The sequence below is a fragment of the Ahaetulla prasina genome, chromosome 7, assembly GCF_028640845.1.
Source record: "Ahaetulla prasina isolate Xishuangbanna chromosome 7, ASM2864084v1, whole genome shotgun sequence".
NCBI lineage: Eukaryota > Metazoa > Chordata > Lepidosauria > Squamata > Colubridae > Ahaetulla > Ahaetulla prasina.
In genome coordinates, this window is record NC_080545.1 from 96,530,080 (window position 1) to 96,553,113 (window position 23,034).

The 23,034-nt window shown below is 47.1% G+C and overlaps 1 protein-coding gene across 1 annotated transcript in view; it reads left to right on the forward strand.

Annotated features, from left to right (window-relative positions):
• Nucleotides 1-22,444, forward strand: part of LOC131202596 (uncharacterized) — a 46,892-nt gene extending 24,448 nt beyond the window's left edge. The window contains exons 3-5 of the mRNA XM_058191698.1: nucleotides 1,421-1,503; nucleotides 17,197-17,509; nucleotides 21,894-22,444. Coding sequence (XP_058047681.1) covers nucleotides 1,421-1,503; nucleotides 17,197-17,509; nucleotides 21,894-22,436 — 939 coding nt within the window. The 3' untranslated portion in view covers nucleotides 22,437-22,444. The remainder of the gene's footprint in view (nucleotides 1-1,420; nucleotides 1,504-17,196; nucleotides 17,510-21,893) is intronic.
• The last annotated feature ends 590 nt before the right edge of the window (nucleotides 22,445-23,034 follow it).

The following is a 23,034-nucleotide window of genomic DNA, read 5'->3' on the forward strand; positions in this document are numbered from 1 at the left end:
GGGCCTGGTGGGATTCGAGCCTGCAGTAATTGCAGGCTGCTGTGTTTTAATAACAGGCTATCTTACAGCCTGAGCCACCACGGCCCTCGAGTTACAACCGAGCTGAGAAATGTGACTTATGGCCATTTTTTTATAAGTATATGAAAGCACCCCTTGTTTACGTGATCGAAAATTCAGAGGCTGGTGCAGCTGGTTCCTATTTATGACCTTTGCTGGGTCCCAGGGTCACGTGATCCCCCCTTTGCAACCTGCAAAGTCTAAACATACCTTGCTGAAGTCACTTTCTGGTCTCCTGCCTGCCCTGAGGACTTTGCTAGGACTTTGGCAGAGCTGCAGAGGCACGCCTGATTCGGATTTCCCTGACCCGGCTGTCAGCGGAGGAGTGGGACACGACACTTCCCCATTGACTTTGCTTGGTAAAGGTAAAGGTCCCTCTTGCACAGATGTGCTAGTCATTCCCGACTCTAGGGGGCAGTGCTCATCTCCACTTCAAAGAGCCAGCGCTGTCCAAAAACATCTCCGTGGTCATTTGGTTGGCATGACAACACCAAAGGCGCATGGAACGCTGTTCCCTTCCCACCAAAGGTGGTCCCAATTTTTTCTACTTGCATTTTTTACCTGCTTTCGAACTGCTAGGTTGGCAGAAGCTGGGACAAGTCACGGGAGCTCACCCCCTTACGCGGCGCTAGGGATTCGAACCGCTGAACTGCCAACCTTTCGATCGACAAGCTCAGCATCTTAGCCGCTGAGCCACCGCGTCCATTTTGCTTGTTAGCAGGTTGCTAAAAGTGATCGCATGACCCTGGGACACGGCAACCGTCATAAATATGAGTCAGTTGGGCCAAGCATCCCCATTTTGATCACGTGACCTTGTGGAGGCTGCGATGGTCATTAAGTGTGCAAAGCGGCGATAAGTCAAAAAAATTTTTTCCGATGGTCACTAAATGAACTGCTGTAAGTGGAGGGCTACCAGTACATTCAAAATGTCTATGCAAGGACAGCCTATTTATAAGTCGATAATAAATAGCCTGCCTTGAAGTTCAGTGTCAAGACATGGAGGAAAGACAGGGAGAATTTAAAAATAAATAAATATTTTCAAATTTCCCTACTGAAAACCACATTCTAATTTGAGCTACGTTTCCAGTTTCATGGGGACTGGAAACCATCCTGAACTCGACTTTTAAAGGAAGTTAATAAGTAACTGCGGAAAACCACATTCTAATTTGAGCTACGTTTCCAGTTTCATGGGGACTGGAAACCATCCTGAACTCGACTTTTAAAGGAAGTTAATAAGTAACTGCGGAAAACCACATTCTAATTTGAGCTACGTTTCCAGTTTCATGGGGACTGGAAACCATCCCGAACCGACTTTTAAAGGAAGTTAATAAGTAACTGCGGGAAAACCCACATCCTCCCCTAGGACAACCTATTTAAGCCACTCCAGGATTGGAACACAGTCCCAATTCTGCAGTGCGCCGAGGACCCACAGATTACTTCTAACAGGTAGGATCGCTTTCACCTAGAGAGACTCTAAGAAGCTGGAAGAATTTAAACTGGAGATACCGTCAAATTATAGTAGCCTTATCCACTGGGTCAACTGTAAAGTTTGATGAGTTGTAAAGTTTCTATATCTTTTGTAGTGGGGAGAATAAATATAGCTTTTTGAGGCAGGCAGAAACCTTTAGAGAAGAGCATCATATATTCTTACAAACATAATGGAGCTTAATTGAACATAATTGCATGTTTGGGACATTTAAATGCCCTTCAATAATGAAAAGGATTGCACAATTGTTTTGCTAATTCCAATGCGCTGACCAGATTAATTTCTGCTTTCAGGTTATATTACGTCAGCAGGTCTCAAAATGAAGTCTGGGGAATCCTGGGGGTCCTTGAGACACTAGATAGTCCTTGACTTACAACAGTTCATTTAGTGACCGTTCAGAGTTTTTGTTTTATTTACATTTATATCCCGCCCTTCTCCCAAAGGACTCAGAGCGGTTCACAGCCAAATAAAACCACAATGAATAAATACAGAATAAAAACAATAATTGAAAAACTTATTAAATACGGCCACGAATTTAAAATGCATTTAAAACAGTAAAACCCACTTTAAAATTTAAAATGCATTTAAAACAGTAAAACCCACTTTAAAATTTAAAATGCATTTAAAACAGTAAAACCCACTTTAAAATTTAAAATGCATTTAAAACAGTAAAACCCACTTTAAAATTTAAAATGCATTTAAAACAGTAAAACCCACTTTAAAATTTAAAACCGAATAATAAAAACTTCTAAAATTCTATGCCAGTCCTGCGAATAAATAAATAAATATTTTCAAATTTCCCTTTTGTGTCTAATATAGTTTAAAGTATTGATAGATGTCAGCCGGGTCAGCCAACTCTTTGCGGGGGTGGGGGGGGGGTGTCCTAAATAATTTGTAAGCATCAGACCAGAATGTTTGAGTGCTATGGTATTAGGCAAATCAAGTGCAAATTATAGAAATGTGTTGATCTTGAGGACTAGAATCCTGAAGTCTATGGATAATTTGGAATGTTTTGTCCAGAGGGTAGGAAATACGGCCCTGTCACGGGTTATGGGAGTTTGTCGTCCACTTGCGGTCTGGTGGACTTTCTCCATAACAACCCATCTTATACAAATAGCTCTATTCCAATCGGTTGGAGGAGGCAACGCCCCCCCATAACCCCCCAAATTCCACTCTCTGCTTTCAATGGGCATTTTCAATTTAGCTGTGGGATTCTCTGCCCTAAAAGGCTATTTATTTATTTATTTTATTTTATTTATTTATTTAATTTTTATACCGCCCTTCTCTCAAAGGACTCAGGGCGGTTCACAGCCAAATAAAACCACAGTGAATAAATACAGAATAAAAACAATAATTAAAAAACTTATTAAATATGGCCACAAATTTAAAATGCATTTAAAACAGTAAAGCCCACTTTAAAATTTAAAACCGAATAATAAAAACTTCTAAAAATTCTATGCCAGTCCTGCGCGAATAAATAAAAACGTCTTCAGCTCGCGGCGGAAGGTCCGAAGGTCAGGAAGTTGACGAAGTCCTGGGGGAAGTTCGTTCCAGAGGGTGGGAGCCCCCACAGAGAAGGCCCTTCCCCTGGGGGCCGCCAGCCGACATTGCTTGGCTGATGGTACCCTGAGGAGTCCCTCTCTGTGAGAGCGCACGGGTCGGTGGGAGGCAAACGGTGGCAGTAGGCGGTCCTGTAAGTTACTTGCAGTCTGGTGGACTTCCTCCATAACAACCCATCTTATACAAATAGCTCTATTCCAATCGGTTGGAGGAGGCAACGACCCCCCTATAACCCCCAAATTCCCACTCTCTGCTTTCAAGGGGCATTTTCAATTTAGCTGAAGGCTAGACTTGTCTCTTGCCTTTGCCAACTTCAGTAGATTCACCCATGTTTAGGTTTGCCAATTTTTTTTTTTAATTTGTCACAACATTATATACAGGAACATATATTGAAAGGAAACAATAGGACAGGAACGGTAGGCACTTTTGTGCACTTATGCATGCCCCTTATAGTCCTCTTAGGAATGGGGTGAGGTCAATGGTAGACAGTTTTTGGTTAAAGCTTTTAGAAGTTGGAGAGGAGACCACAGAGTCAGGTAGTGTATTCCAAGCATTAACAACTCTGTTACTGAAGTCATATTTTCTGCAATCAAGATTGAAGTGGTTAACATTAAGTTTGAATCTGTTGTTTGCTCTTGTATTGTTGTGATTGAAGCTGAAGTAGTCTTTAACAGGAAGGACATTGCAATAGATGATTCTGTGTGTTAGAGTTCTAAGTTCTCTAATCCCAGGATTTCAAGTCTGGTGGAATAAGGTATTTTGTTGTTTACAGAGGAGCGGAGAACTCTTCTTGTAAAATATTTTTGGACTCGTTCAATTGTATTAATGTCAGAAATGTGGTATGGGTTCCAGACAGATGAGCTGTATTCAAGAATGTCCCTTCCCCATTCAGGGATGCAATTCCTTTGAGAAACACACTCTTAAGTTTCTTATAACAATGTTGTTAATATTTTGCAAATTAGGTGAAACTTGGCGGGATACCAGTAACGGTAAGAGAGTTCTTGGAGTCCTAATGGACTTAAATATGAGCCAGCCGTGTGCAGCAGCAGCTAAAAAAGCCAATGCAATCCTAGGCTGCATTAACAGAGGGATAAAATCAAGATCACGTGAAGTTACTAGTACCGCTTTATAAAGCCTTCGTAAGAACGTGTTTGGAACACTGCGATCAGTTTTTGTTGCCACGTTATAAAAAAGATGTTGAGACTCTAGAAAGAATGCAGAGAAGAGCAACAAGAGTGATGAGGGGACTGGAGGCTAAAACATATGAAGAACGGTTGCAGGAACTGGGTATGTCTAATCTAGTGAAAAGAAGGACTAGGGCCGGGGTCTGCAAACTTGGCTTTTTTAAGACTTGTGGACTTCAACTCCCAGAGTTCCTCAGCCAGCTTTGCTGGGACTTGAAGTCCACAAGTCTTCAAAAGAGCCAAGCTTGCAGACCCCTGGACTAGGGGATAGGGGCAGTGGTGAAATCCAATTTTTTTTTACTACCGGTTCTGTGGGTGTGGCTTGGTGGGCGTGGCATGGCTTGGTGGGTGTGGCAGGGGAAGGATAGTGTAAAATTTCCATTCCCTCCCCAATCCAGGGGAAGGTTACTGCAAAATCCCCATTTCCTCCCAATCAGCTGGGACTCGGGAGACAGAGGAGAGACAGAGACAGACACACACACAAAAGGCCTTTCCACGCTCGCTCCTCTTGCACGCCTCAACCCCCACAGCCGGCAGCTCCGCTTCCCTCCCTAGGGCACACAGGCGCACACACACACACACACACGCAAACACACACACACACACACACACACACACGCACACACACGCACACACACATGCACACACACAAAAGGCCTTTCCACGCTCGCTCCTCTTGCACGCCTCAACCCCCACAGCCGCCAGCCCCGCTTCCCTCCCTAGGGCACACAGGCGCGCACACACGCACACACACGCACACACACGCACACACACAAAAAGGCCTTTCCACGCTCGCTCCTCTTGCACGCCTCAACCCCCACAGCCGGCAGCTCCGCTTCCCTCCCTAGGGCACACAGGCGCGCACACACGCACACACACAAAAGGCCTTTCCACGCTCGCTCCTCTTGCACGCCTCAACCCCCACAGCCGGCAGCTCCGCTTCCCTCCCTAGGGCACACAGGCGCGCACACACGCACACACACAAAAGGCCTTTCCACGCTCGCTCCTCTTGCACGCCTCAACCCCCACAGCCGGCAGCTCCGCTTCCCTCCCTAGGGCACACAGGCGCGCACACACGCACACACACAAAAGGCCTTTCCACGCTCGCTCCTCTTGCACGCCTCAACCCCCACAGCCGGCAGCTCCGCTTCCTCCCTAGGGCACACAGGCGCACACACACAAAAGGCCTTTCCACGCTCGCTCCTCTTGCACGCCTCAACCCCCACAGCCGGCAGCTCCGCTTCCCTCCCTAGGGCACACAGGCGCGCACACACGCACACACACACAGAGAGAGAGAGAGAGAGAGAGAGAGAGAGAGAGAGAGAGAGAGAGAGAGAGAGAGAGAGAGAGAGAGAGAGAGAGAGAGAGAGAGAGAGACAGAGACAGACACACACACAAAAGGCCTTTCCACGCTCGCTCCTCTTGCACGCCTCAACCCCCACACAGCCGGCAGCTCCGCTTCCTCCCTAGGGCACACAGGCGCGCACACACGCACACACACAAAAGGCCTTTCCACGCTCGCTCCTCTTGCACGCCCTCAACCCCCACAGCCGGCAGCTCCGCTTCCTCCCTAGGGCACACAGGCGCGCACACACGCACACACACAAAAGGCCTTTCCACGCTCGCTCCTCTTGCACGCCTCAACCCCCACACAGCCGGCAGCTCCGCTTCCTCCCTAGGGCACACAGGCGCGCACACAAGCCCCCACACAACAAGGCCTTTCCACGCCCGCTCCTCTTGCACGCCCCTCACCCCCCCCACACAGCCGGCAGCTCCGCTTCCCTCCCTAGGGCACACAGGCGCGCACACACACGCACACACACACAAAAAGGCCTTTCCACGCTCACTCCTCTTGCACGCCCCTCAACCCCCCCACAGCCGGCAGCTCCGCTTCCCTCCCTAGGGCACACAGGCGCACACACGCACACACACACAAAAAGGCCTTTCCACGCTCGCTCCTCTTGCACGCCTCAACCCCCACAGCCGGCAGCTCCGCTTCCCTCCCTAGGGCACACAGGCGCACACACGCACACACACAAAAGGCCTTTCCACGCCGCTCCTCTTGCACGCCTCAACCCCCACAGCCGGCAGCTCCGCTTCCTCCCTAGGGCACACAGGCGCGCACACACGCACACACACAAAAGGCCTTTCCACGCTCGCTCCTCTTGCACGCCTCAACCCCCACAGCCGGCAGCTCCGCTTCCTCCCTAGGGCACACAGGCGCACACACACGCACACACACGCACACACACACAGAGAGAGAGAGAGAGAGAGAGAGAGAGAGAGACAGAGACAGAGACACACACACACACACACACACACACACGCACACACACGCACACACACGCACAAGCACACGCACCGCTCGCTGGGAAAAAAAAAAGGATGGATGGATGGATGGAAGTAAGGAAGGAAGGATGGATTGATGGATGGAGGCGACCGCTTTGAAGCGCAACCCTTCTCCCGCAACTAAGGGGGGGGTGTCAATGTTTTCCCCAATCCTAGGGTGTGGGGAAACAGTCATTCTTTCTTCCCCCCTAGTCTCTCCCGAGATCGCACTGCAGCGCCCATCATCCCCAGCCGACAATCTGAGCTCGTGCCATCGATGTGGTCCTTGAACTTCCCCCTCGTTTCTAACCCAGCCTAGGATGGCCGGCGTGGAGGGTGTGGTGGTGGTAAAACGGCCAGGAGAAAGCTTTCGCTCTTTTCGAGAGGTCCTCTTGGAAGGCTGCCTTGGAAAGGGAAAGTGGGGAGGGGGCAGAGATTTCTCCCTCAAAGGTCCCCTTGGAAGGCTGGGTTGGAAAGGGAAAGTGGGGAGGGGGCAGAGATTTCTTCCTCGGGTCCTTCTAGAGTCCTTGAGAAACTGATATCATACAAGGTTAATAAATTATACTCCTCCTCCTCATTGATGAGTTTTTCATCCTGAAATTGATTGAAACATTGTACCATCATATGCTGCCATAGTATAGTGTTAACAACATCTGTAAAGATGATATATGAGCATGACACTAAGTTTTTTCTATATTTCCCCCTTTATTGAAAAACTTCCATCATGCTTCTTTCTGAAAACAAAGGTCATTATAATATACCTCATTATATATTTGATTTGATGATATTTCAGTTAATAAATACCATTTAAGGTGTTAAGCTTCTTTTCTTTTTCAGCAGCAAAGTGAATTACAACTTTAAAGAACTTTATTACTTTATATTCATTTATTTTAAGTATAGATTTTAGATTTTTAAACAAATATGTTTAGAGCTTTTATATCTTTCAAGTTATTCAAATTATCCTCAGCAGGTATATAATGGCATCCAATTCCAATATCATGTTGGGGCTTTTGAGCAAGGGAGGAGGAACGTGAGCACCGCCTTTCGCTGGCATTCCGGGATTTCCCTTTGTTTAGAGCTGGGAATCCTCCTTCCCCTTTGCACTCCTCCTCCTCCTCTCTCTCTCTCTCTCTCTCTCTCTCTCTCACACACACACACACACACACACAGACTTCTAAAGTCGATTGGCACAATGAAAGGCAAAGACCACAATTGTTTTAAGAAAGAAGCTTTAGCAGGGAGGGGGGATGGGAGGGTGTTTTAAGTTTTGGCAAACAGCCAGGCCAACTGTATTGGAGAAGGTCACACAACTGGCCTTAACATTTTAGCTGCTGTCTTTTTCCTCACACTTGGGTTTAATGATATTAGAGACCCTTATTGCCCTGCCAAAAAAAAAAAGAGCCACCCCAACGCCTATGAAAATTAACCTTCTCTGCCAAGAGACACTGTGCAGGGTATTTTCACTATTGGTGTGCATACAGGCTTAGATTTGTGCTGGGTTCTTAGTGCTTAGAGCACTGACCTTCAGAGGCACCCTGGTCCCTTGGAAGCTAAAGGAGGACTCATTTTCATGCTTGCAGTTGTATTGTCAATTTCTGTGAGACAATGTTGTTGAAGTAACTCACTCACTCATTCATTCATTCATTCATTCCTTGTGTGTCCAATCACACTTAGCCAATAAAAATTCTATTCTATTCTATTCTATTCATTCATTCATTCATTCATTTTATTTTGTCAAATACATATTAAATAATTATATAAATATAAGCATGAATTGAATACATAAAAGGAATACAACTAAAGGGAACATTAGGACAGGGACGGTAGGCACGCTGGTGCTCTTATGCACGCCTTACAGACCTCTTAGGAATGGGGTGAGGTCAATACTAGATAGTCTTTGGTTAAGGCTTTGGGGATTTTGGGAAGAGACCACAGAGTCAGGTAGCACATTCCAGGCATTAACAACTCTGTTACTGAAGTCACATTTTCTGCAATCTAGATTGGAGAGGTTCACTTTTAAGTTTGAATCTATTGTGTTCTCGTGTATTGTTGTGGTTGAAGCTGAAGTAGTCATTGATAGGAAGTACATTGTAGCAGATAATTTTATGAGCTATGCTCAGGTCATACCAAAGGCGGCGTAGTTCTAAATTTTCTAAAGCTGGGAATCCTCCTTCCCCCTTTTGCACTTTTATTGTTTTTCGTTCAAATAAATATTCATGTTATTTTACTTGGCTCTATCTTTATTTTTTACATTGACCAGTAGCTGCCTCATTTCCCACCCTCGGCTTATACTCGAGTCAATAGTTTTTCCCAGTTTTTGTGGTAAAATTAGGTGCCTCGGCTTATATTCGGATCGGCTTATACTCGAGTATATACGGTATATATATGAATATAAGCATGTAATAACTATATAAATTGGATATAATGAAAGGAAACAGTAGGACAGGAACGGTAGGCACGCTTGTGCTCTTATGCACGCCCCTTATAGACCTCTTAGGAATGGGGTGAGGTCAATAGTAGACAGTTTTTGGTTAAAGATTTGGGGATTTTGAAAAGAGACCACCGAGTCAGGTAGTGTGTTCCAAGTATTAATAACTCTGTTACTGAAGTCATATTTTCTGCAATCAAGATTGAAGCGGTTAACATTATGCTTAAATCTATTGTTTGCTCTTGTATTGTTGTGATTGAAGCTGAAGTAATCTTCAACAGGAAAAACATTGCAATAGATGATAGATTTCCACTACCGGTTCTCCAGAACTGGTCAGAACCTGCTGAATCCCACCTCTGGATAAGGGATTACACAGGATAGCGTTTCAATATCTGGGGGGCTACCACAAAGAAGAGAGGGCGATCAACCTGTTCTCCAAAGCCCCTGAAGACAGGAGAAGAAGCAATGGGTGGAAACTAATCAAGGGGAGAAGTAACTTAGAACTAAGGAGCAATTTACTGACAGTGACAAGAATTAAATCAGCGGAACGGCTTGTCTCCAGAAATTGTGGCTTCCCTATCCCTGGAGGCTTTTAAGAAGAGACTGGACAGATATTTGTCTGACATGGTAGAGGGTCTCCTGCTTGAGCAGGGGGTTTGGACTAGAACAGGAGTCTCCAACCTTGGTCCCTTTAAGACTTGTGGACTTCAACTCCCAGAGTTGCTGGCTGAGGAACTCTGGGTGTTGAAGTCCACAAGTCTTAAAGGGACCAAAGTTGGAGACCCCTGAACCTCCAAGCTCCTTTGCAACTCTAAAGTTCTGTTGTATTCTGTTGTTGTTGTTTTTTTAAAAAAAATCCACCACGGTGAATTTGACTTTGAATTTGGTTTCTCTGAATGTTTTTTTTCCGTCACGCTCCTCACGGGTGCAGATAAGGAAATGGGGAAGGAAATGGGCCGGCACAAAATTGCAATCGTGAAATTAGGAAAAGTGGTGTGTAACCACAGGTTTTACGTCCGTTGGGACCCAAACCGCAGAAACGAACACAATTCAGCTCCAAATTTCTGTTGCTAAGTGAGACAGTGCTTCAGTGAGCTCTGCCCCCCTTTTACGGCCTTTCTTGCCACACGGTTGTGTGAAGTGAATCACTGCCGTTGTGAAGTTAGTTTTGTTTTTTGTTTGTTTTTTTTGTTTACATTTATACCCCGCCCTTCTCCGAAGACTCAGGGCGGCTTACAGTGTATAAGGCAATAGTCTCATTCTATTTGTATATTTTTACAAAGTCAACTTATTGCCCCCCCAACAATCTGAGTCCTCATTTTACCTACCTTATAAAGGATGGAAGGCTGAGTCAACCTTGGGCCGGGCTCGAACCTGCAGTAATTGCAGGCTTTGTGTTCTTAATAACAGGCTATTACCAGCCTGAGCTATCCGGCCCCTGACACGGTTGTTAAGTGAATCTGGCTTTCCCGTTGACTTTGCTTGTCGGAAGGTCGCAAAAGGGGATCGCATGACCTTCAGGATGCTGCAAACGTCGTAAATAGGAGTCAGCTTCTGAATTTGGATCGGGTGACCACCAACAGTCATAAGGGTGAAAAAACGGCCATAAGTCACTTTTTTCAATGCTGTTGTAACTTTGAACGGTCACTAAACGAGCTGTTGTAAGTCGAGGACGACCTGTATTTCAGATGAAACTAATCGGGCGTTTTCTAATTGGAGGTCCTATTTATTTATGGGCCATCTAGCGATGTTTGTTGCCATTCCTTACACTTTGGCGATGTTAGCAAAGATTTTCTACATCCGGTATCCTTGAATGGAGCATGGTGTCCGTTTTTCTGGAAAAGCGTTTCCATGAATTTGGGACTATCCTAAACAGGGTAAAATCACTTTCCATCATAAGCGGAGAGACTCCAAGGAATCAGGATGGAGAAACCGTTCTATTGCCTTGACAGAGAAATTAAATTAGACTAGACTAGACTAGATTAACAGGGCCGCGGTGTGGCTCAGGCTGTAAGAAGCCTGTTATTAAAACACAGCTGCCTGCAATTACTGCAGGTTCTAGTCCCAACAGGCCCAAGGTTGACTCAGCCTTCCATCCTTTATAAGGTAGGTAAAATGAGGACCCAGATTGTTGGGGGGGCAATAAGTTGACTTTGTAAATGTACAAATAGAATGAGACTATTGCCTTACACACTGTAAGCCGCCCTGAGTCTTCGGAGAAGGACGGGATATAAATGTAAACAAAACAAAAAAAACAGAGTTGGAAGAGACTTTGGAGGTCTTCTAGTCCGACCCGCTACTCAAGCAAAAGGCCCTATACCAGTGTCGGCGAAACCATCCCATGAAGAATACGCGGCCTCGCTGGCTCCTATTCCGCGTTCCTGCGGTCAGCTGGCTGTCGCACAAGCGGGAGAGGCGGAACCCGGAAGAGTGGCGTTCCGTCATGCAGGTGCAGGCCGGCACCACAACTTCCGAAGGCAACTTCTGTTCCATGGGTTGATTGTTCTCAGTGTCAGAAAATTTCTCCTTATTTCCAGTTGAATCTCTCCTTGTTCAGTTTACATCCATTATTTGTGTTGTAAATGTTGTACCTTGATGAAGGTATCTTTTCTTTTATGTACACTGAGAGCATATGCACCAAGACAAATTCCTTGTGTGTCCAATCACACTTGGCCAATAAAAAATTCTATATTCTATATATTCTATTCCTTGTCTGGCCTTCAGGTGCTTTGGAGAATAGCTTGACAACGCCCGCTCCTCTCTGTGGCAGCCCCTCAAATATTGGAAGGCTGCTATCCTGTCTCTTCTGGTCCTTCTCTTCCCTAGACTAGCATAATCAGTTCCTGCAACCTTTCATCGTATCTTTTAGCCTCCAGTCCCCTAATCCTCTTGGTTGCTCTTCTCTGCACTCTTTCTAGAGTCTCAGCATCTTTTTTATAGCGTGGTGACCAAAACTGCATGCAGTACTCTAGGCGTGGTCTTACTAAGGTTTTATAGAGTGGTATTAGTACCTCCCTTGATCTTGATTGTATCCCTCTATTAATGCAATTTAGGATTGCATTAGCTTTTTAGTTGCTGGCTCACACTGCTGGCTCATATTTAATTGGTTGTCCACTAAGACTCCAAGATCCCTCTTACAATTACTGCTATTAAACCTGGTTTCACCCAGTCTATATATGCACTTTTGGTTTTTCGTGCCTAAGTATAAGACTTTACTTTTCTCTACGTTGAATTTCATTTTGTTAGATAGGGCCCAGGGTTCAAGTCTGTCAAGATCCATCTGGATCTCGAGCCTAACTTCTAGTTTAATAAAAAGTCTAGTTTAATAAAAAGAAGGACTAGGGGAGACATGATAGCAGTGCGATCGCAAACAAAAGAGCCTCGTCCCAGAATAGCTTGCGCATCTCCCCCCCACATCACCCAGCTGTAACAGACAAGCAGAGCTGGTAGCCGGCGCCCCCCCACAAACCCAATCCACGATGCGCGAGAGGCATGCGCAGATGACAATACATGGCGCTTTACTGTGGGAACCGGTGGGCGGTTAGAAAATTTTACTACTAACAGAGATACAAAAGTGGGCGGTAGGTATAAAACTGTTGACTATCCCTGGACTAGATATACCCAATTCCAGCAACGATTCTCTCATACATTTTAGCTTCCAGTCGCCTAATCCTCTTTGTTGCTCTTTTCTGCACCCTTTCCAGAGTCTCGACCTCTTTTTTTATATTGAGACCAGGGGTGAAATGTAAAATTTGTTACTACCGGTTCTGTGGGTGTGGCTTGGGGGGGAATGTGACTGGGTGGGCGTGGCCAACTTTTTTTTTTTTACTTTTAAAAGCATTTTTTCTACAACCTCTTCAGCCGAAGAGCTTGTAGAAAAAATGCTTTTAAAAGGTTCTGGCCATCAGGCAACTCAGCTGGGATCACCAGAGGAGCCTTTTAAAAGCGTTTTTGTTTTTACAACCCCTTCGGCCAAAGAGGTTCTAGAAAAAATGCTTTTAAAGGGTTCTGTTGATCCCAGCTGAGCCGCACGATCATCAGAGGCTTTTTTTTTTACTTTTAAAAGCATTTTTTCGGCTGAAGAAAAAATGCTTTTAAAAGTTAAAAAAAAAACCTCTGATGATCACGTGGCTCAGCTGGGGCGGGGGATGGGGGCAGGGATTTTTGCTACCGGTTCTCCGAACCACCCACCGCCATCGCTACCGAATTGGGCAATCCGGTCTGAACCGGGAGCATTTCACTCCTGATTGAGACCCGCTAGGATTTCTCCCTAGCAAAGAGGTATTTCTTCCAATTCCAGATTACCAATAATGATGACAACCTGGTGCGGTAGAACATGTTCTCTGCGGTGTAAAAACAAATAAAGAGGGCCGATAATGCAGCTTCATTTACACAGCTGCTTAATTCGAGCTGCTGTTTAACTTTCCTCATTTACCCTGATAGGTAAAATTGTGCCACTGGTCAATCACAACTGTTTGTGACAGAGCAGCTGTAGAGATTCACAGAGACGACAATGTGCAAGCAAGGAAGGAAAAGGAATGAGGGAGAAAGGAAGAAAGGAGTGAGAAAAAAGCCGAGAGGAAAAGAAGGAAGGAGAAAGAAAGGAAGAAGGGAAGGAGGGAAAGAAAGAAAAGGAAGGAAGGAAGGAAGGAAAGAAAGAAAGAAAGAAAGGAAGGAAGGAGAAAGTCACATCAAAGTTCTCCAGGAGTCATCTCAGATGTTGTGAATGGACTCTGCATATCCCTTGGAAAAAAGGGGGCACACATAACATTCCAGGTCAACACTCTCTTCAAAAGGCAACTTTTGAAGGAATCCTTTCCCGCATGAGATCAAAAGTGATCTTATTGAAGGTAATAGGTTGCGAATGTCCCATAAAAGAGGAACCTCAACTGCCCTCTCCTGGTGCGGATTTAGAGAAGCAGGCAATTCATTCTCTCTGCTTTCTTTCATTGAAATGAAGAAGAGGAAGCGAGGGAGGGAAGGAGGAAGGGAAGGGAAAGAGGGACGGAAGGAAGGAAGAAGAGAAAAGAGTAAGGGGAAGGAGGGAAAGAGGAAGGGAAGGGAAAGGGACGGAAGGAAGGAAGGAAGAAGAGAAAAGAGGAAGGAGGGAAGGAGGAAGGGAGGGAAAAGAGGGACAGAAGGAAGGAGGAAGAGAGAGAAGGAGGGAAGAAGAGAAAAGAGTAAGGGAAAGGAAGGAAAGCAGGAAGGGAGGGAAGGAGGGGAAAGAGGGATGGAAGGAAGGAAGAAGAGAAAAGAGTAAGGGGAAGGAGGGAAGGAAGGAAAGCAGGAAGGGAGGGGAGGGAGGTAAGGAAGAAGAGAAAAGGGGGGAAGAGAGGGAAGGAAGAAGAGAAAAGAGTAAGGGGAAGGAGGGAAGGAAGAAAGGAAGGAAAGCAGGAAGAGGGGAAAGAGGGAAGGAAGGAAGAAGAAGAGAAAAGGGGAAGAGAGGAAGGAAGAAGAGAAAAGAGTAAGGGGAAGGAGGGAAGGAAGAAAGGAAGGAAAGCAGGAAGAGGGGAAAGAGGGAAGGAAGGAAGAAGAGAAAAGAGTAAGGGGAAGAAGGTAAGGAAGGAAAACGGAGGGAAAGGAGGGAAGGAAGAAGAGAAAAGGGAGGAAGGGAAGGAAGGTAGGAGAGAAAAGGGTATAAGGGAAGGGAAGAAAGGAAGGAAGGATGGAGCATAGGGCAAAGAAGTAACCATCTAACTAGGAAAACATTTGGTTCTAACAGGATAACAGTCGGAAAGGAGCTTAGAGGTCTTCTAATCCAACCCGCTGCTCTAGCAGGAGAGTCTATACCATTCTAGTCTTCCTTCTTTGATGATTCCACAGCTCCAAATTCTTCAGTCGTCCCGTCCCCCCCCCAATCTGCAATAAAAGGCCTAACACACGGGATTCTTGAAACCCTTTAGAAACTGAAGAAGGACGCTTGAGGGCGAAACCTATTTTGTTCTGGTCACTGAAGGACCTTTCCAGTCAATGTTTATGGTTTTTCTCATCTGGCCTAACTTGACATCAGCTGGGAGAGTCTGACCTTGTTCAGTCAACGTGGCTAAACTGTCAGTTAGCAATGGAGTCACTGCATTCCTGCTGTGTAGGTCAGGAGTCTCCAACCTTGGCAACTTTAAGTCTGGAGGACTTCAACTCCCAGAATTCCCCAGCCAGCAAAGCTGGCTGGGATATTCTGGGAGTTGAAGTCTTCCAGGCTTAAAGTTGCCAAGGTTGGAGACCCCTGATGTAGATAGTCCTCGACTTGCAGCAACTCATTCAGTGACTGCTCGAAGTTACCGCGGGGCTGTAAAAAGTGCCTTACGACCATTTTTCACACTTAACGACCGTTGGCAGCATCCCCGTGGTCACGTGGAATCCAAACGTGGACGCTCGGCAGCCGACTCATATTTATGATGGCTGCGGTATCCTGGGGTCCTGTGATTTCCCCTTTTCCAGCCTGACGAGCAAAGTCAGTGGGAGATTCCAACCCTTTATACAAGGGGTATCAAACTCAAGGCCTGTGGGCCGGATTCGGCCCGCATGGGGTTTAGACCTGGCCCGCGGGGTCGCCTTGGAAACAGCAAAGGACCTCTGCCAGCGAAAACGGAGATTGGGAAGGACGCACGTTTTCGCTGGCAGAGGCACCATGGAAGGGTCAGTTTTCGGCTGTGACATCCTCTTGCAGCCTTCAGCCAGCAAAAACAGGCTCTGCGCTCAGTGATGAAATTCAAACAGTTTTTTTACTACTGGTTCTGTGGGTGTGGCTTGGTGGGCGTGGCAGGAGAAGGATACTGCAAAATCCCCATTCCCTCCCCACTTCTGAGGGAAGGATACTGCAAAATCCCCATTCCCACCCCACTCCTGGGGGAAGGATACTGCAAAATTCCCATTCCCTCCCGACTCCTGGGGGAAGGATACTGCAAAATCCCCATTCCCTCCCCACTTCTGAGGGAAGGATACTGCAAAACCCCCATTCCCTCCCCACTCCTGGGGGAAGGATACTGCAAAATCCCCATTCCCTTCCCACTCCTGGGGGAAGGATATTGCAAAATCCCCATTCCCTCCCCACTCTGAAGCCAGCCAGAGGCGGTATTTGCCGGTTCTCCAAACTACTCAAAATTTCCACTACCGGTTGTCTAGAACCTGTCGGAACCTGCTGAATTTCACCCCTGTCCAGGCTCCAATTTTGAGGTCTCTTTTCACTGGCAGAGGGCTATCAAAACAAACTAAAAGCAAAACGAAAGAGAGAAATGTTTCCCCTTTTGCATTTGAGCATCCAAGAAGGCAGGGATGAAATCTACTTACCTTCCTTAGTGGCTCGGAAGTCCATGCGCTCGCGTGTCACATGCACTTGCAAACCTTCTACACATGCGCAAAACCTCCTGCACATGCGCAGATGGTAAAAAAACACGTTACTTCCTGGTTAAAACCAGGAAGTAATGACACCCTGGCGGTGGGTGTCACCGGTGGTTCGGCGATCGCTACCGGATCGCCGAACCGCCAGCCACGATCGCTACCGGATCGTGAGATCCGGTCACAACTGGGAGCACTTCACCCCTGCAAGAAGGGACAGGAAAGGAGAAAGGGAAAGGACAAAAAAGAAGATGGGAAGAGAGCAAGGAAGGAAAAATAAGGAAAGAGGGGAAGGAAGAAGAAAGGAGAAGGTGGAAGGAAGGAAGGAGATTATTATAATGAGAGGGAGGGTGTGAGAGAAGTTCTGCCTTAGCACTTGGCTACCACAGGTGCCCCCCCAATTTGAGTGAAGTTGAGCTGGCCACGTCTACCCTGGTCCCCTGAAGACAAACACAACCCTGATGCGGTCCTCAATCAAATCGGATTTGACACCCCTGCCTTATACCCACTGCCCAGAGGACAAAGCAGAGCCAGAACCGAAGGAGATTGGGAGAAGATCCCACTTCTTGTTCCAGAGGTCACCAAAAATTCAGTCCTCAGGGACCACTAAATTCATAATTTTAAATCCTGTGGACCACTAATACGAATTTTTTAAAAAGAAAAAATAGTATTTAGTGCAGTATAAAAAATGCAAATAATTTTTCTGTGGACCACCAAAATTTTCACACGAGCCACCAGTGGTCCACGGACCACTGGTTGGTGACCACTGTTCTAACCAGAGTGTCTCTCTGTTTCGTCTCTTCTTTTTTCCTCTCCAGGCACCCAACCCCGTCCCAGTCCTTTCTCGTGATGCTGCTGTTGCTCATTGCCCTCTCTCTGAGCTGGAGTCAGATGCCCACGAGTGGAGAGGTGGTGAACTCTTTTCAAGACCATTGTCCTCAGTTTTTCCTCCGAGAAACTCCGCCACTTATCAGGCTCCCTCCAAGCCCTGTCCGCATTTGCCAGCGTTACCAAAACCTGTATCGTTTCGCCACTTTGTATGATAAAGACAACCGCATCCCAGTCTATTCGGCGTATGTCTACAACCCTGGGAAGGCTAAGAGACCCAAAAAATGGATGGTTGAACCTCAGGTAAGATGGATGGGATCAGTGGTAGGATTCAGCCGGTTCTGGCAAACCTGTAGCGGCGACTGCGGTCAGCCTCGCCCACCTGTCCAGATGTAATGCTGTCCTATTTCACGGAATAGGGAAGGTACGTGAATCTCACCACTGGATAGAATCAAGTTCTCCTCCTTCCTTCTTTTCGTTGAATGTAACTTATGTAGCCCCAGTGTGCTGGTCGGGGAATTCTGGGAATTGAAGTCCACAGGTCTCAAAGTTGCCAAGGTTGGACACACCCGACATAGATTTTCTGCATGATAATCTGTCCATAACCTGTTTTTTCAAGTCATCCAGGGATGCACACATCGCTACCACAACTCAGTCCGTCTGTTGTGACCCAGGCCCAAATAGGTAGTAGGAAACTCAGTCAGTCGGGTGCGCTTCAAGGTTTTGGTTACTATCTTTAAAGCACTCCATGGCATAGGGCCGGGTTACTTACGGGACCGCCTACTGCCACCGATTGCCTCCCACCGACCCGTACGCTCTCACAGAGAGGGACTCCTTAGGGTGCCGTCTGCCAGGCAGTGCCGACTGGCAACACCCAGAGGAAGGGCTTTCTCTGTGGGGGCTCCCACCCTCTGGAACGAGCTTCCCCCAGGGCTGCGCCAACTTCCCGACCTTTGAACCTTCCGCCACGAACTTAAGACACATCTATTTATTTGCGCAGGGCTAGCCTAGGGTTTTTAGTTTTAAATTTAGTTTTAATGGGGTTTTATACTATTTTAGTGATATTTTAATTTCGGCCTAATTAATAGGTTTTTTAATTGTTGTTTTTATTTGTATTATTCTTATGTTTTTATTTGGCTGTACACCACCCTGAGTCCTTCGGGAGATAGGGCGGTATAAAAATTCGAATAAATAAATAAAATAAAAATAAATAAGTGAAAAAACAAACAAACTTTATTCGAACAGCTAAGAATTACTTCATTCCCAGCGTAGTTCAACTAAATTAAAGCAAATTCCTCCCAACACAAATTCCTCAGTCCTATCACAAATCTTGATCCAATTAGGCAAACTGCCAAAGGCCTTTCTTGGCAAAAGTTCAGAAGTCATAAATACAAGAAGATGAAGCTACCAACGTTGTTTTCGGACAAAGAGCTCAAACGCCGTTGCTGGTCTGTTTTAAGCCTTATGGGAGGGGCCAATCATCTCTTGGCCTTACTCCCGAGTCGTCTTCTTTGCTTGAGCTGCTCTTGCCTTCTGGCAGCTCTTCTCATGCGTGCATTAGGAACAGGCTCCTCCTGTTCCTCTGCCTCACTACTATCAGTCTCTGGAGGCTCTGGAGTCCGCACCTCACTCCCCGATGGCCCTGGCCTCACCTCAGCCTCATCACTGTCCAACTCTGTTGCCAGCTCCGCAGGCTGCTGGCGGACCACAACACTGTCCAACTTATTGCTACTCATACTCTTCTTCTCCTTCCTTCTGCCTTACTCGGTATTAATGTTTTCTCCAGAGAGTTGGGTCTTTGCAAAATATGTCCAAAGTAAGATAATTTGAGCCTGATCCTTTGTGCCTCAAGTGAGAACTTTGGACTGATTTTTTTTTCTGATGGTTTTACAAACAAAACTATTTTGATGATCCATTGTTTGGCTTTCTCGGCTGCCCAAGTGGGATGCTAAAGGCATCAATCATATTTTTATCCTGCTCCTTTGAAGTCAAAGAAATGGGGAAATAGCACACTGAAATAATACGAATAAGCTAAAGTGTGCTGGGATTTTAGAGACAAGCACCTGCCACATAACTTCCCAGACTTAATTGTTGATAAGAATAGCAATATACTTATATACCACTTCACAGTGCTTTATAGCCCACTCTAAGCGGTTTACAGAGTCAGCCTTTTGCCTCCAACAAAGGTCCTCATTTTATCTTCCTCGGAAGGATGGAAGACTAAGTCAACCTTGAGCCTGGTGAGATTTGAACTACCAACTGTTGGCAGCCAGCAGTCAGCAAAAGTAGCCTGCAATACTGCATTCTAATCACTGCACCACGGCTCATCAAGAAAGAAAAAACAGTCTAGATCACAGGTATCAAACTCACGTTATCACAGCAGCGTCCTGTGACATATCGGGACTTTCCTCCCCTTCGCTAAACCGGGCAGGGGCAAGGCCAGCATGTGACACATCTGGGCCACGAGTTTGACAGCCCTGGTCTAGATAGTAGACATGGAAGTACTTGAGGACAACAGAATAGAATTGGAGAAGAAGACAACCCACAAAGACCTGCAAATAAAAATAGAACGACTGTGGCGAAAGAAAGCAAAAGAGCTGAAGAAGCTTCTCGGATGAGAAGCGAAATGTCTTCAGAGAAAAACAAGGAAGTCCAGTTGCCTCTTGAAAAAAAGCACCTTTGGAAAAGCAATAGCCATCAGCGCCTTGGCTGCGATCCCAAAACGTCTGGCGCACCACTGGAACACCATCAGCATTGACAAATTCACCATCGGTCAATTGCAAGAGGCAGCTTTATGTTGTGTCTCGTCAGCTTTCACCGCAGCCGGGGCCTTCTTATCTGCTTCCGAACGCTGAGGAATGTCCTAGTATGCCTCCCGGCCCCAGCCCTGGCTCCATGCCCAGACAGGCTGAGGAGGAAGAAGTACCTCCAGCCCCCAGCTCTGGCTCCATGCCCAGCAACTAGACCCCTCCCCCTCCCCCACAGCATGTGAGCCTGAGGAAGGTCAATTGCCAACAGCTGCAGACTGGAGTGACCCTCGCTTCAGAAGAATTGATAGGCAGCGGCGACAAAAGGAAGGGAGGGGCAGGCCTGGATAAGTGCTGAGTCATGGAGCCACACCCCATGGCCTATATAAAGGATCTGCTTTCTGGCATTCTCTGAGTCAGGCAAAGTCTACCTTATCTTGCTGAAGTCACTTTCTGGTCTCCTGCCTGCCCTGAGGACTTTGCTAGGACTTTGGCAGAGCTGCAGAGGCACGCCTGATTCGGATTTCCCTGACCCGGCCGTCAGCGGAGGAGTGGGACACGACACTTTACTCAGAAGAGCTTACATCTTTGGACCAATACCTATCGCCATTAAACGTCAACATCTGCCTATCTCAGATCTTCCCTGGGAAGGACTCGATAAGTGGATAGAAATGCCAAATCCAGTCTAAACATCTGGCCAACTGTGCTACCAAATATAGCAATAATATATTAACTGTATATACTGTTCGTAGCTCTGTCTTGCTGGAGCCAGCTATGGTCTTAGCACATGAGGGGTCCTTGGGTGATCTCCGAGCTTGCTTATTTTCTTGCAGACGTTTCATGACCCAGACTAGTAACATCATCCGTGCTAGTAAGGAGTGCAGTTTGCTGTACTCCTTACTAACTGTTGTGTCTTGCCCGCTCTCACAGCAGCCGGGGCCTTCTTATCTGCTCCCGAACACGGAGGAATGTATGCCTCCCGGCCCCAGCCCTGGCTCCATGCCCAGACAAGCTGAAGAGGAGGGGACACCTCCCGGTCCCAGCCCTGGCTCCATGCCCAAGCAGGCTGCAGAGGAGGGAGCACCCCCCGGCCCCAGCCCTGGCTCCATGCCCAGGCAAACGGAGCAGCTAGACCCCTCCCCCTCCTCCACAGCATGTGAGCCTGAGGAAAGTTTATTCCCAACAGCTGCTGATTGGAGTGACCCTCGCATCAGAAGACTGGATAGGCGGAGGCAACAGAAGGAAGGGAGGGGCAGGCCTTAATGAGTGCTGAGTCATGGAGCCACACCCCATGGCCTATATAAAGGATCTGCTTTCTGGCAGTCTCTGAGTCAGGCAAAGTCGAACTTATCTTGCTGAAGTCACTTACTGGTCTCCTGCCTGCTCTGAGGACTTTGCTAGGACTTTGGGCAGAGCTGCAGAGGCAAGCCTGATTCGGATTTCCCTGACCTGGCCATCAGCGGAGGAGTGGGACACGACACTAACTGACAGCAAACCCCACTCCTTACTAACACGGATGATGTTACCTAGTTTGGGTTATGAAACGTCTGCAAGAAAACAAGCAAGCTTAGACAACACCAAGGACCCCACGGTCCTCCTCCCAAACCTCCCTCCCTTCTAGCATCAATGATGTTACCTGGTTGGGTCATGAAATGTCTTCAAGAAAACAAGCAGGCTGAGAGAGCACCAAGGACCCTCATGTCAACCCTTAGCTACAAATATTCTCCTTTATTAGTCTTAGCACATTGTGTGAAACCATAATACGGTTGATTTTTTGGGAGGGGGCTCAGTATGTTATGGGAATGTAACAGTTCAAGGCACGTTAGGGAAATACAGCTGTAGATTTGAAGACTGTGTGGTGCTGGATGTTTTTGTTTCCTGTCTGATCCCTTTTCCTTTCCTTTTTCCGCTGTTTGTGCTTCCTCTTTTCTCCTCCACAGCTCATCAACTCCACGTTTCAAAATGAAATGGAAACGGAAGGCGACTTCTTGAATAAAAAGGGCCCCCAAGAAGCTCTGCGCAACAGCCAGGCCATCTTGCAAGATTACAAGAACCTGACCGATTGCAACAGGGGCCATCTTAACCCAAACGGACACCAGCCTAACTACAGCGCCAAGTCTTCCACCTTCACCCTGACAAACATCGTCCCACAGTTCATAAAACTCAACGGCGGAGCCTGGAACAACTACGAGCAAACCACCATGCTGCAGATGACCGAAGGATGCCAGGAGACGTTTGCGTTGGTGGGCGCGGTACCAGGAGACACCTATATAGCTGGAGGGAGGGTCAACAGGCCCAGCCATTTGTGGTCTGCAGCCTGTTGTGTGATAGACAACAATCACCTTCGATCCTGGGGCATCCTTGCCAGGAATGACCAAAACGTGGTGAAGAAGTTCACTCTGGGCCAGTTGGAGGCTCAGCTCGCACATCTGTATAATGTAAATCGTGTCTCTCTGTTTCATAGAGACTGTCCCCGGCAATAAATTATGCCCCTCTTGCACAAATGTGGCAGATGCCAAATGGTCTTAAAGTTAAACAGTGCTCACTTAACCACTTTGGTTAGCCATGGAAATGGTGGCTCCAGTTGTGGTTGTAAATTGAGGGGCCACCTGCTATCCTGTCGCCAGGTTGGTCAATTCTGTTGTTGACCTGCTGCCTTGCAGAGAACCTTCTTGGTGAAGAACTACACACCAGAAGAGTTTAATATGATCTTAGTGTTCTCAACATGAAAATCAATTTGATGGAAGGAAAATGGAGAAAGCAAATAAATAAGATAACTTGTCAGAAATAGTATAGGGCAGGGGTGTCAAACTCAAGGTCTGTGGGCCGGATTCGGCCCACGAGGTGCTTAAATCTGGCCTGCGGGGCTGAGCCAGAAATAGCAAAGGATTGGCCTGCGGTGCCTCTGGCAGCCAAAACAGGCCACGGGAGGGCCGCGTGAGGCCCCTCGGCACCCTGTTTTTGGCCTGGATGGCTTCCTGCCAGGGGTGAAATGCTCCCGGTTTGGACCGGATCACTCGATCCGGTAGAGATGGCAGCGGGTGGTTCGGAGAACCGGTAGCAAAAATCCCTGCCCCCCCC